Source organism: Crassostrea angulata, chromosome 3 (assembly GCF_025612915.1).
Source record: "Crassostrea angulata isolate pt1a10 chromosome 3, ASM2561291v2, whole genome shotgun sequence".
NCBI lineage: Eukaryota > Metazoa > Mollusca > Bivalvia > Ostreida > Ostreidae > Magallana > Magallana angulata.
The window spans coordinates 10,687,639-10,702,556 of NC_069113.1; the positions used below are offsets into that span (position 1 = coordinate 10,687,639).

General features: G+C 33.3%; 1 protein-coding gene across 1 annotated transcript in view; it reads left to right on the top strand.

The window, feature by feature from the left end:
* Positions 1-14,918, top strand: part of LOC128178901 (uncharacterized) — a 51,243-nt gene that overhangs the window by 13,441 nt on the left and 22,884 nt on the right. Inside the window, exons 2-10 of the mRNA XM_052846304.1 lie at positions 2,130-2,862; positions 6,642-6,778; positions 8,241-8,373; positions 9,015-9,188; positions 11,220-11,439; positions 11,815-11,950; positions 12,135-12,424; positions 12,703-12,817; positions 13,436-13,455. Of these exons, the coding sequence (XP_052702264.1) occupies positions 2,130-2,862; positions 6,642-6,778; positions 8,241-8,373; positions 9,015-9,188; positions 11,220-11,439; positions 11,815-11,950; positions 12,135-12,424; positions 12,703-12,817; positions 13,436-13,455 (1,958 nt within the window). The remainder of the gene's footprint in view (positions 1-2,129; positions 2,863-6,641; positions 6,779-8,240; positions 8,374-9,014; positions 9,189-11,219; positions 11,440-11,814; positions 11,951-12,134; positions 12,425-12,702; positions 12,818-13,435; positions 13,456-14,918) is intronic.

Below are 14,918 nucleotides of genomic sequence, written 5' to 3' on the forward strand. Positions count from 1 at the left end.
GCTACATGTATAGAAGTTTACTATATCATACAAAGGGGAAATAACAAGTTAATTAATACAATTATGATATAACAGTATTTTTGTAGCATTCCATTAAAGTTTTCATTAAAAGGGATGGAACAAACTATAGATAAATTCCTAAGTCAATTATCTACTGTATAAAGGTTTGCTATATATATATAAATATATATATAAATTTGCTTCAGTTTTATTTTCGTTTGTTTTTTCGCCCCTTTCGTCCTTGTCAGTGAGCAAATTAATAAGGCTCAGTGGGTGAATTCCAATGCCTTGATCATATCATCTCTCTTTGACCACAACTATGTCTGGGCAAATTCAAGACGGGGCAAAACTGTTTGCAGGTAAAGAAGGGCGATAATAACCCGCAGCAAAAATAACCCTGTATACAGTAAAACACGCTTATAACGAAGTCCCAGGGACGGGCAATTTTACTTTGTTATAAGCGTAATTCGTTAAATCCCTCAAGTTTACAACATGAAAAAGAGTCTTGGGGAATGAAATTCACTTCGCTGTATTAATTATAAGAGTGTTCGCTATAACCGTGTTTTACTGTACAGTGTATTATCCATTTACATGGTATTTTTTTTATTGATTCTGTTTTTCTAATTTAAATTATACAATAATGTAAAGGCTATGAATTGTTTCCTTTTCATTTATTATTAGGATGACACATTAAGTATTAAAACTTGTTTATTGTGTAGAGAATAAAGGAAAGGGAAATATATGTTGAGTAATTCTTTTTGTGTAATGAATCAATTCCTCTTGAAATTTGACCAAAATTCATATTGAAAATTAAAACTTAGAGCAGTGGTTCTTGATGCAACATATCTGTATGGTTTGTCTTGGCTTAATTATTGATTAAGCTTCCTTATATAATTATATGGAATTTTTTCAAGTTTGCATGACCAATTGACATCCCCCCGCCAAGAACATTTTAGGGGTCCAAATGGAGTTCAAAGTTCATATTAGAAAAAATTCAAAGAAAAAAACTTTAAATGCAATTTTTAAAAATAATTAGAAGAAATTCCAAATGTTTTTCTTGCATCTTGACCTATTTAATGAAGTCAGAAAGGGTCCAAATTTTTTTTTTACTTGTACATGTATGATGTATATAACCAGTATACATGAGTACCCGGCAAAAGTATAATTTGAAGCTACAATTTATAGAATTAATATAGAAATAACCAAGGTGTGAAGAGTTTTCAAGACAATTTCAAACTAGTGGACTTGGAGACGGAACCCAATCAAGATAGGGAGACACAATTTACAGTTTTAAAAAGAAATTGCTAATAACTTGATAAAATCTATGTAGTGACTTACTGTATAACAGGTTATTTTCACTCCATGGCTTTTTTTTTCGCTTTAAGCTTGCAAATAGTTTTGCCCTGTCTTTAATTCGGCCAGATATTATTGTGTTTAATAGAAGGATGAAGGGGGCGAAAATAAAAAAAAGGGCAGATATTTCTCTGTAAACAGTATATCATGGTAATTTACATGGAACTTGGTTGGATTAATATAAATGAATAGCTGTAAAGATTTTATTTGATTTTACCAGATAAATACAAAGTATCTAATTGCATGTAATATCTAAGAATATGAATTATAGATTAAAAAATCATGATGATGAATTGTGGAGATTTGGTTTAATTTGTTTTTTTTTTCAACCAGAAAAGACATGTACATGTACCAGGATAGTTATGGATGATTTTTCATAGTGCAATTTATCTTACATTCATAGTGCTAACAAAATGTAAGATAAATGAACTCATTTACATTCCAACATTACTAAGTTAGTAGTGATTTTTTAGCTTTCAATCACTATATTAAGAAAAGGGAGAGCCTAAAAATAAAATGCTGTTTTATAAATCTTGGTGGGTTAAGATTCATTGAAGTGGTTCACATTTTTATGATCAAGATTCAATGAAGATAATGTGACTTCCCATTCAGATATTCCACTTAAGAAGTAAATGCACTTACAGCTGAATTAAAAATAGACTATCATCGTTAAGGCAAAGTGGGTTTTAGAATGAATGGTCTATGGTCAAGATCAAATCAGATAAAGAACATCAAGATATGGTAGGTGATCAGTCTGTGTCTTCTCTGTTTTACAGGTTGTTGTTGGCAAATGCAGTGAGATCTGGAAAAGTCACCATGACACTGAGGAGAAAGAAGAAACGCCCAGCACCCCCTCCACCTACCAACCAGGGCACACCTGGAAAGTCCACAGAAGATCATGAAAAGGAAAACAAATCCATCATGACACAATCATTAGATTCGTTGCCAGGCAACTCAGGGAGCCATGACAACTGGTACCTTGGCAGCAGAGACAATGGCAGCTCACTGACTTTAAATTCCATGGGTAGCTATGGAAATGACATGGGGTCAACGGACGATGTTTTTATGGAGAATTCTAGTGAACATTCGCGTGTGTTACAACATCAAGCTTTTAGTGAAAGTGCAATATCTATGTCTACTTCTCAAATATCTAAATCAGACTATGTCAATGTGAGCATAGGAAACAGTAGAACTCATAGTGCCTCTATCATTGATGATGTGGTGGAATGGAATACTGACCCAATAAACTTAACACAGGATGTAATGGAAACAGTGAATACTGCTCAGATGACCTTGAAAAATCGAGGGAAAGCAAGTTCCCTGAAGAGTTCCATGGAGCAAGATCTGAGCATGTACAGCTCTGACCCTGAACTTATCAGTATTAACACAAGCAAACATCTTTACAAGAAGAATAAGAAGGGGTGGCGGTACCACCAGGATCGAGGTGGTACCCAGACCCCCACCTCCTGTTACAGCTCAGACAGTGGGGGCAGCAGTCATGTTCCTAAGGTGAGCAAGAGTTCACAAAGATTTCAATTCAATGGTTAGTAAAAAGGCAACAGGAATTTAAAGTTTAATATTGTAATAGAAGAGGGAGAATGATCACAAGTAAGGCTTGAACCCAGGACCCTTCAATTTAAAAACCAACACTCTACCTATTGAGCTGGTTAACCTACTAGCTAGTGCTAGTAGGAGCGTGGCGGTTATGAGTCTTTATATACACACTATCACATTAGTTTTAGAAATTGTAAATAGCTTGAAAACTTTTTAAGTAAGTACAGAATGCTGCTAAAGTGCTTGGCATTTCATGGCATGGTCCACTCATGCCTCAATCCTTTGATTCACCACCACTGATACAAATCGTTGAATACAAATTAATTTTCTTAACAATTATGGCCTATTCTAAACACGAGACTGTATGATCTAAAATTACTATGGCATTGAATCATGATTTTTTGATGTATACACTCTCATAACTGCAGCGGCGTGTGCATACAAATTGAGTAACGCGCGTTAGCGCGTTATGAAAATGTGTATGCACACACCGCTGCAGTTATGAGAGTGTATACTTCAATAAATCATGATTTAATGCTTATATTTACATTTTTTTAACTTCTTGCCTTGTCTGCAAATGTGATTTATACCTTAAAATTCCTATCTTATCCTAAGGGTAAGTTAATATTATTGGAAGAGCCACAGTAACAGCCACAAGCGTGAACTTTGATTTTCGCTTGTGACGTTGCAGTTTACAGCGTTCAACGTTTGTGACGTCATAATAAAACTCGTCGATTTGACCTTTGATTACATGTTGCATTTAGAGGCATTTGAAGATCACAGAATTTAATGGAAAAACACAGTAGAATGTAAATATTTGATAATATTATATCAATAATATGTAAGCTAGTGCATTAATTGATACCTGAATTTAAAGCATTCCTTTGAATTTAGATTGTGTATTAAAGCTTTGAAATTCATTACCAGTGGAGTACTCAGTATAAATACAAGGCCTTTGAAGTAAATAACTGAATTTCAGAGATAAGTATTCAGTTGAAACTTTACAGATTTTGAGTATAGATGAAGCAATATTTAGGGTCTTCCGTTTCCAACGGAAGACCCTATTGTTTTTGTTACGTTTCTTTTTCTCTATTTTTCACTATTATTATTCTTTTTTTTCTTAACATTTTTCTTAAAACTCAAATATCTCAAATATGCTTCAATGGATTTTTATGAAAATTTCACGAATAATACATAATATCAAGGTCTTTTATCATGTACATTTTTGTTGATGACGTCACTTCCGGTCGGCCGTTATATTCGTTTTTTCATTTTGTAAAAAGTGATCCTGTCCTCCCTTTTTCGCAAAAACGATTAAAGATAGAAAATTGAAAGTTTCAGGAATGATAGATTTTTGAATTTCTAGGGCATATCAGGTAAAACTACGATCGTCCGTCACGTCCGGTCCGCTCAAACAGCATTTATGGAAAATTGTGTTTTAAAAATTTTTTAAATCAAAAAATCTACAATTTTTTTCCCATCAGAATATGTTTAAAACTTATCAAATTTTAATATGAGCAGGTCGTCCGTCACTTCCGGTCGTCACCGGAAGTGATTCTAATATTTCGATTTTTGGAATTTGAAAGCATATGCGTTTTGTTGACATTTTTGTACTGAATACAAAACTAAAAACTGTTTTAAAATCGAACAACGCATTGCAGAGATATTGAAGTTTAAAAACGACGTTTTCCAAAATCTGCATTTCGCAGTGTAGGTTGAAAAATTAGTTTAAAAGGAAGTTAATATGATACTAAATCGTACCAAATTTCAACAGTTTAATCTAACCCTATCAATTCAAAATAAACGAAAGACCCACTTGTTGCTCGCAACAAGGTGCTTTCAGGTAATTCAGGCATTCTCCAGAAATTAAGCGTCAAAGTTCTGAAGTGAGAGTCTGAGTAGCTCAGTCGATAGAGTCGTGGACATGGCCCAGGTGACCTGGGTTCAAGCCCCGATTGCCGCAATTTTTTTTTTTACTATTTTTCGCTTAGATCTACGATTTCATTTTTGAAGTGATAAGTTTAATCTAATCTATTCAAAAATCGGACGGAAGACCCACTCGTTGCTCGCAACGAGATCGTGTCTAGTTGTTATTATAATTTCATGTTAAATACTGAGATCTGATTGGTTTAGACACAGTTGATAATCTGTTCTATTACCCTCAGCATTAGCAACAGACATAGCGACAGGTAACACAGCGAATTGTTAAATGCGTGTAAATTATGCGTGTACGGTTCGCCATAGAACTCGCATCATTTCTATGTAAAAGCAGTAAAATTTTCTTTTAAATGAAGACATTTAGTAAAATAAAATTAATAGTGCCTGTTTGGGAGGGTAACGGTGTCAATTTCAACTGATACCCTCCCAAACAGGCACTATTTATATAATGGTACACGTATAGAGCACCATAGAGTCTTCCTTAGAAAGGACACAAGGAAAAATGACCAGACAGGACACATGGTGCTCCCATTTCTCAAGGACCTCACTTTTTTGTCAATCTTTTTGAAAAGATATACATGTAACTAATTACTGATTAAACAGAATTCCAGTCTGATTTGAAAAGCCCCCTCTATTTTGTCAATTTGATCGACATATGATAAAAAATAAAGTCTGTGGAGATTTTGCATTGGAAACATGAAAATACCCATATGATATTGTTGACCAAATGTGCCAGAGAAGTTCAAAAAGTCTACATGAATCAGAATTCTGAGTCTTTCAATTTCAATGAGTGAAAACTTAGGAGATGTATCTCTGAAGAATTTTGTAATTTTTTAAATTAAGTAAGTTTCAACACAGGCACTTGATTACAAACCATAAACATGTATTATAGGTAGATTATTTCCTGTACTTTAGTAAATAAATGAAATGCTTCAAACTCAATTGCTTGTGGAATTCAAATGTTTTTCAGTTATTGGTTTGTATATTATTTTTAAAAATCACTAAATAGTTTGGTCCATTGGAATTACTTGGACAGCTAGAGTAGAGGTACATGGATAGACCAGTGGTACTAATGATGTTGTTTTCATCAGTAAATGTTTTTTTCCTCAATATACCATCAAGTGTACTTGGTTTTTTCCTCATTATAGCATCAAGTGTATTTGGTAAAACCTTAAATGGTTACCTGTACGTACGTGAGATACAGTTAAACCCATAATTAGCAAGTACAATATTTACTATTAAATGAAAGAATTTATCCCATTACAGGCCAATATGTGACAATTTTACAGGAGTAAAAAATCTTACAATATAAGCAATATGGTAATGACATAGTAAAATCTGACAGCCTTGTGCTCCATCACAGAAATTGGATCCCTGATCCACTTCAGAGCATCTGTTGTCTTTTTAAGATCCTCTCCAAATTTCATTGTTTTAGAGCTCTGGTTAGGAACATCATTTCTATAAACCATATCACCAATTAATTGATACTTATTCCTACCAATGTAACTGAACAAAAGCTTTTAAACCTTTGCATTGAACATATGCTGCTAGAATGATGGTTTAACGAGAGTCAAATGTACAACACTGTACAAAGCAAACTGGTTAAAAAATATTTATGTAGAAAAACTGATTTTGATATATTCAAGAGAATACTTGTTAGATTTTTAAACCATGCATATAGATTAAACTTGTCAAACAAGATTTTCTCAAAAGAAGATGAATTTGATTTCAGCACATGCTTTGAAATTGCATTAGATTAATCTACATGCATGTTCATTGTATTACCTATATTTCAGAAAAGGGTTGTTGCAAAAATGCATTTACTGAAGGATGAGAATGGTCTGGGAATCCATATTGCTGGTGGAAGGGGCTCCAAAAAGGGGGACATCGGGATCTTTGTGGCCGGTATCACAGAGGGAGGGGCTGCATTCAGGTGGGCAGAATATTTGCACTTAAAAGAGAGAAAGATTGAATGCTAGTATATATTGTATGAGAGAGAGATTTGGATGTGATGATTAATTTTTAGACTTGCATCGTAAAACACAGAGGGAACATAAAAAAGAGAAAAGAGAGGATTATGATTCAGCCGTGAAGAAAATCTGTACCTACATTGTATAACAGACATGGAGAGAGAGAGAGACAGAGAGAGAGAGAGAGACAGAGAGAGAGACAGAGGAAGGAGGGTAGTTTAATACCTACAGTGGAATGCTGTTATCATGAACACCAATATTCCAAATATTTAATATTGATATACCGTATTGCAGGTCTTTTCTGCGGTTGTTTATTTTCTGCGTTTTTTTTTATGGGTATGAAAAATGCGCAGAAATTAATTATTTGTTTAAATAAACAATCATCATTGACAAAAGACATGCATTCACAACTCTTGTTGGTTGGGATGTGGGCTTTGCAGAACAAAATATTTGCCGTGCAATCATGCCATGTAAAATTCTTGCATGTTCAGTTTTATTAAATGATCATAAAAATGGATAGTTCATCTCTGTGATGCTTTTCTGATGTTCAACTTTATTGAAACTCTTAAGAATTACAGTTTGTATGCAATCATGTAATTCAAGATTTGGGAACATTTCTGTGATAGATGATAATAGCTAGTGCCAGACATGGTAATGAAAACATCTTTCAGTGCAGGCCAAGTTTTTTCTTGTCATATGAGATCTGAACTGAATCATTTCTGTTTGGGTTCTTAATTAAAACGGGAAAAAAATCAGATTTGAAAAACAGAGGCCTTGCCAAGGAAGACATTTTCCATGCATCTGTAGTTTGACTTTCTGCTATCAATGGGTTAACCACCACCAGTTTTATTCATCAGAAAATTCAGCTCTTTGTCATCTGAAGTGAAGTCTTACAATCTAAACAAACTCACTATCACTCATGATTCAGAATTCTTGGGACCTATTATAGGCACCATTTCTATGTGAGAGAAATGACTATTTGCAAAATTCGGTTAAAGTTTTAAGGTACTTATATTCTATAAAGTTTTTAGTGAAAGGCTTATAGGGAGCGGCATTTTTAATTAATTTTTTTTTTCAGAAGGACTGTAATTGTTTATAAATTACACACACATTTGCCTGAGTATATTAAGCTTTTTGAGATTTTTTAACAGCTTCCTCTAAACCTTATTCATTGCTGAATATTTTCCCTATAAATCTAACGTGTATATTTGTGATTGATATACATATCTGCAGATATACAAAAATACACTATAGATCAAATTTCAAAACCTTACTTTTAAGTGTTTGAGAGAAAAAAATCACTGCCAAATATTGTACATACGTTACACTGAAAATATGTTATGTTTACAATACAGTTTTGACATTCTAAAGAGTTCTAAAAAAGATGACCTCTAAGTATAGTATATATGCTTTATTTGATTACAGAGATGGTCGGTTGAAGCGTAGTGACGAATTACTGATGATAAACGGGAAGAGTCTGATCGGGTTGTCTCACTCCGAGGCAGTGGATGTCCTCAGGAACTCCCCCAAACTGGTCCAGCTCGTGGTGGCCTCAAAGGTCAGTGTTGATCAAGGAATTCAACAAAGTGAAATAGAGCTCTTTACACTCAGTGATTGAAATACGTACCACCTGCAGACTTCACAATATGCTTTATTTCTTAGAGTTATCTTTTTTGCTTGAAGATTCCCTTTGTAATTTTAATTGAAGTAGAAGAAGACTGAAATTTCTCAAGTGGAGAGTTTGACCTCTATATGCAATAGGTTATGATATCCTTATTAAGAGCAGGTCACGCAATTTCCAATTGAGGAAGTATGCAATATATTGTAGAAATCCATTGCTTTACAAATATTTTGAGAAAATTGTAACCAAAACTTGGAGATAAAAAAAATATCTACAAGGAAGTGATGAAGATACGTGGCATGTTTTTGTATACCCAACATTAAGATTGCTGAAGAATAATAACACCGTGCCCAAATATAGAGGTTTGGGGTACCCAGAAAATTTACAAAAATATACTGACCTTGAATTTAGATATTTCCCTAGTATTCCATGATTGTATTCATTGAAATAGAGGATCTTCCATAGTTTGATAGGAAAATTAGTACAGTGTATCAATTATAATTTTATCAAGTAATTGCTATGTTATACATGTATGTTGCTATGATTATGAATAATAAGAGATTTTGTGATCATTTTAGGTCAGGAATTCTTCCTCTGTGACTTCCACAGGGTCCTCCTCTGTTCCTAGCCTGTGTTCCATTCCATCGTCCCAGCAACATCCCACAGAGGCCATGACCTCTGACCTTCCAGTGCCAGAGGTCACTGCTCAGACACCCAGTGGAACTGTTTTCAATTGGGAAGATTTAATGGAGGTCAGACTATTTCTGCATACTAAAAACTTTTGTGGATAAGTTGTGAATTAATGGTAAATTATATTTTACAAAATATATTTACCAGTAATGTCAGTATATAGTTTAAGATCATTTGGTATTTTTTTTTTTACAAATGCAGAGAGGGTTATGAAATACTAGAAGTGGTATTTAGCTGTGGTAAAAACCAATATTTTCCATATTTGGAAATGCATGTACTAAGAATGATTTATCCACACATTCATGTACCAGGGTATACTTTAGTTTTACATGGTCGAGATATTTTGCTCTTCTTTAGTAAATACTTTATCATCCTGATAGGATACCGGCACTTATACGGAAATGAAGAAATTATGTTCCTCTATAAAAAGTTGATTTATAGGATGTACATTTCCACATACATAATCACAATAGTAAGGAAGTTAGACGAACCTCGTACAAAAGTTTTATAGACTGATATTATCAGAAACAAGGAAAGAAATATCAAGTTTGGACAGACTGGTACATGTATAATGTCAAGACTTCAGTATACTATGAATGTCTTTATGATATCTGTATATGCTAACCAGGGCAAAGCTTCAATCAATGAATTAAAAAAAAGTATGCTATAGCTGTCTTGTTGATGAATATTTACGACTATAACCTTAGGCAGTAGAATGTTTGGCTAGGGTGTAGGATATGATAATCTGCAGCTATTATGGGACAGAGTCCTGAGGGCATGTTGTGAGACTCAATAATCCCTGGATCAGGGATAAACCGGTTATCAAAGACCAGTGTCCTAATATACACTTCAGAGGGAGTTGTGAATTGTGTTCATCATTTACAGACTTTTTATTAATGATTTGCGAAATGCACTGATCAATACTCCATGCAGAAGAGTTGTACACAGATTACCCAGCTAATATATATACTGTAGATCAAAATATGCACCAACCTTCTTATTGATATTTTTTTTTTTTTTTTATTTATTTATTATTTTTTCATATGCATACAAACATTTTAATAATATAATTCAAAGCCATTTTTTACTCATCCACTCACACATTCGTGCTCACATTCATCCAGATTTGGCAGTGGTTGCTTATTTAACAAAGGCAAACGGTTAATATTAATAATAAACAAAGAAGAAACAAAAAATAAAAAATTACTGAATTGTATCAAATATATGTTTCCATACATGCCAGTTGTTGGTAAAATTTCTGACATGAAATATATTTTTCAACTTTGTATTTGTTATATAGATAAAATAGCAGCCCTAGTAGACTAGGCAGTATATCTTTTTTAAGAAAGCAAAATAAATATTGTTTTGTGTACAAAATTATAAAGTTTACAACTTTATTGTCTTTTGACAATGGGAGTTCACCCAATAAAATATTGATAACATTGAAACCAATTCGTATAGAAGTATATTGGTAAATATGCATGCTTAGGTTGCTCCAAATTGTTGATGTTTTTTCACAGCTTACAAAAACATGTTGGATTGTCTCAACATCACGTTCACAGAAGGAACAGCAATCAGAAGATACAACATTGATTTTTTTCAAATAGTAATTTACAGGAAGAATTCTATGAAGTAATCTGTATTGTAACCATTGAATAGATGAGTCATTGGTTGTCTTAAAACATACATTAAAAGCATCAGAAACACAAATTTCTACCCCATATTGTACCAATTCTGAATTCCACTTTGGTATTGCAGTTGGGGTTATTTTACAGGCAATTATATTGGCTTCATATTGATATTGGTATCATTGTCTTTTACTGAAATATTGACAAAGCTTATATCCATAATAATGTAGATAAAATGTTATTGAATTCATTCATATTGCTTTGCATCCGATCTAGCAATTACACATCTATATGACATTTAATTATAAAAAAAAATTAATTGGGTTATTATTTTTGGAACTTGATTTCTGTGACACAGAAAATAATGATAATTGTTATTATTGTCCTTTAAATAAGAAATCAGTCTTATAGGAATACACTATAGAACTTTTGAATAAGGGTTTTGTTATATTTTTGTAATTTCAGAAGTTTGCACTGCCGCTTGACCATTCCGACAGAACGTCAAAATCCAAGGATCAGATGAACGACCTCACTCAAACAGTTACCGTCCACAAGGGGGCCCAAGGGAAAGGACTTGGATTCACCATTGTAGGGGGAAGTGACTCAGAAAAGGGCAATCTGGGTATCTATGTCAGAAGAATTCTACCTCATGGGCTTATAGCTGAGGAAGGCAGCATCAAAGAGGGTACGTTCAAAGGCCCCTCTCTCTCTCTCTCTCTCTCTCTGTTTTTTTAATACATCAGGACTTTGATTAAAGATCTCACACAGTAGATAATTCTAAAAAAAATAAACAAAAAACAACTACACAGAAAATATAGATAGATACTTACATATTTTATAATATATTTATTAGATTTTGATGGCCGACCACCAGCCTTACTTCTGATATCTTGTTCTACTCACTGTAATCATATGGTTTTTGTAAAGATATCTTTATTTCATTATATCATGTATAAACAAACAGTGGAAACAGATGTCCAATCAATACTGTAGTGAATTGTTATGAGAAAAATCATTGAAACACTATTAATAGGACAGATAGCATCTTATCTGTTTACAGGGGATGAGATTCTGAAGGTCAATGACCAGCCAATCAAAGGGCTTACTCACAAAGAGGCCATACACAAATTTAGATCGCTCAGAAAAGGACCAGTCTCAATAACTTTTACCAGAAGGTCAAGGTCTCGGGCCTCCAGGTATATCAAATTAACCTTGTTTTGATTTTTTAAATAGTTATGGTCTTATAAAGCAATGACTTTATTTTAATCATAAAAAAGGAATATTTTATTTGTATGATTTTTCTGTTGATTAGCAGACTAATTTTCTTTATCTTCATTCATTTATGGTTTTAATTGAAACAAACGAGAATTAACTTTACAGCCCTTCCCTGAGGTCAGGTAGAATAACGCCAGTGGAATTCTCCTCCGAAGGAAGCCCAGTTTCTACCCCAGGCCATTCCCCTTCCCCAAGCTTTGATGACCTTGCCACATTCTGTGATGAAATTCTAGGAACGCATAAACGTTTTTCTGATATTAGTAATTATGACAATAGACTCAGTGATTCTCTAGAGGAAAGAGTACCAAGTGAAGTTAGCAACAGACTCTCATCCAATTCTGATTTTAGCCATTCAGGAAAAGACAACTCTCTACAGGAAATCCTGCTTCAAAAAGGTCTGGCAATCCAGCATGATTAGTTATTTTAGATTGAGCCAGACAATCTACATTATTAGAAAATTATAGCTATTATCAGAAGGAAATGCTGCATATGTAAATACTTCCAATATTCCATTGTTCATTATCTTGATGATTGATTACATAAAAGGTCATTTCTAAAATGTTTGTTATTTGTCAAGCATTATATTATAGTACCCACACAAAAGTATGTATTATAACCAAGGAAACCATTAAAATTCAAGATTGATTTGCAGTTAAATCAATTTTTATTCCAGAGAGTGGAATAGGACTAGGAATCTCTCTCATTAGGAAGGACTGTAGGGGCATGAGTCAGATATTTATACAGGATGTTTACACAGGCTCCCCAGCAGACAAAGATGGCAGGTTAAGGTGAGGCTTCAGACCATCAAGTGCAAATAACTACAATCATAAAAACAGTATTAAACATAACAGGATTTATGAGGATTCTCAGTCCTTTATTATCTTTCTTTAGCAATATTTAGACTCTCTCTCCCTCTCTCTCTCTCTCTCTCTCTCTCTCTCTCTCTCTCTCTCTCTCATGCCTGTTAAAGGTGTATTTATGAATTTCAGAAAGAGTGATCAAATAATTGAGGTGAATGGGAAACCTTTACAAGGCCTCTCCCTGCTTGATGCCTACCAGTCCTTTAGGAGCCTTAAAGCTGGTCCCATTGTTTTAGTGATCAAAAGGGGAGAGAACTTTCTGGTAAGAGGCCATACCTCGATTGCATTAAAAGAGAGTAGAATCCTTTAAGTTGATTTACTTCACCTTCATCTGTAAAGTGTTTTTCTCCTCTGTTATATATTTTTTTATATTTGAGTTTTATGTCTCTCCATTATTTGTATTGTGTAGTGGTGTTTTGTTTTCTCTGGCATTTTATAGGTGGCATGAGAATTTTTCTCTGTATAAATGCTTAAGGCAATCAATATTCCATCAGACAGTTTCCATCTTGGGAAATAAGTTTTGAATTTAGATCATTTTGTTTTCAGGAGGAGGATTTGTGATGTAGGTACTTTGGTATATATCACTATATACACTATATCACTAATTAGATAGCAGCTAGCTGGTTTATATGATATATTGCACTGACTGAACACAAGTAGATGTTTAATAAATCCATGCACAGAGACATCACGAGATTATTTCAGAGACCAAAATAGAAGTAAAATAAATAAAAACAGATGTTTGTTAATCAGCACTTTTTCAGGTAGCAGTATTAGATTAAATGCAGTAATTTTTACACTCTCTAGAATTTAATTAATGGTTTCATTATGGGAGTGGGAATGCAAGTGATGATGCTCAATCCTAGAATTCTAACATCACTGTCTCACCCGATTTCTTGAATTCATGAGTTCTTAATGAAGTATATAATATGAATTATATTATTCTATTAGTGAAAATTATGACCAGGAGCCTTTCTTTTAACCAGATAATTTTTGTTCCTTGAACATGTATGATCGAAATCTTTAGAAAATGATAATTATAGATAATAATGATAATATAGATAATGTCTATAGATAATACCATTTTGGTGTCATTTACAGTAAAAGCTGTTTAATTCAAACACAAATATAGCTAAATATCAGATAGAGCAAAGCTTTGTGGAGTTCCCGAATTTTTTTTTTTTTAACAAAACCTTGCAAAATTATTAGCTCACCTGAGCTGAAAGCTTTGTCATGTAGCTCACCTGAGCTGAAAGCTTTGTCATGCCTACTGTTGCTCAGGTGAGCAATGTAGCCCATGGACCCTTTTGTATGGTTATATAATGAATTAAGATATAACGAATGTATGGATATAACTCTTTTTTTATTCCTATAGAAGTGAAAAATGTCAAAGTATAAGACTTTTATAACAGATTTCTTTCAAGTTTATAAAGTTTGCACTACCATTTGACAAAATAGTATTATTCCACATAAATTCTTTAATTTACTGTCTGATTTTTATAGGTTTCAAAAGAATGTATTTTCATTTCAAGCCTTAGTTAACAAAAATTGTGCTCTGGTTGAAGAAAACATGTATATTGCAAATTTGCAATACTTATTATAATGAATTTGTTATACAGATATAGGGAAAATTACAGATATTATGAATCCATTGCTCCTTAGGACTTCAATATAACCGAGTTCTACTGTGCATCTGAGAGATACATGTGTTTGAAGAAAACTTCAGCCTTAAAAAAAAGATAATTTAAAATTAAAAGTATTTTTAACAGAAATGAACTCAATAAATCACTGTACAACCATTCCCGAAGCCCATGCAGGCCTCGCTATAAAATATTAGATGTGTATAATTACATCTAAATTTAAAAAGTATTGTTTGGCACCACATAAAATGTTACATAATGCAGTAAATAGGCTTTACAAAACAGGAAACAGGACTTCACATGTAATGTTACTGCATGGTTCAATGCTGGGTACACTTTAATTACACTGATTGATATTTTGGATAGTTATGTAGCAAGTGCTTAGTTTG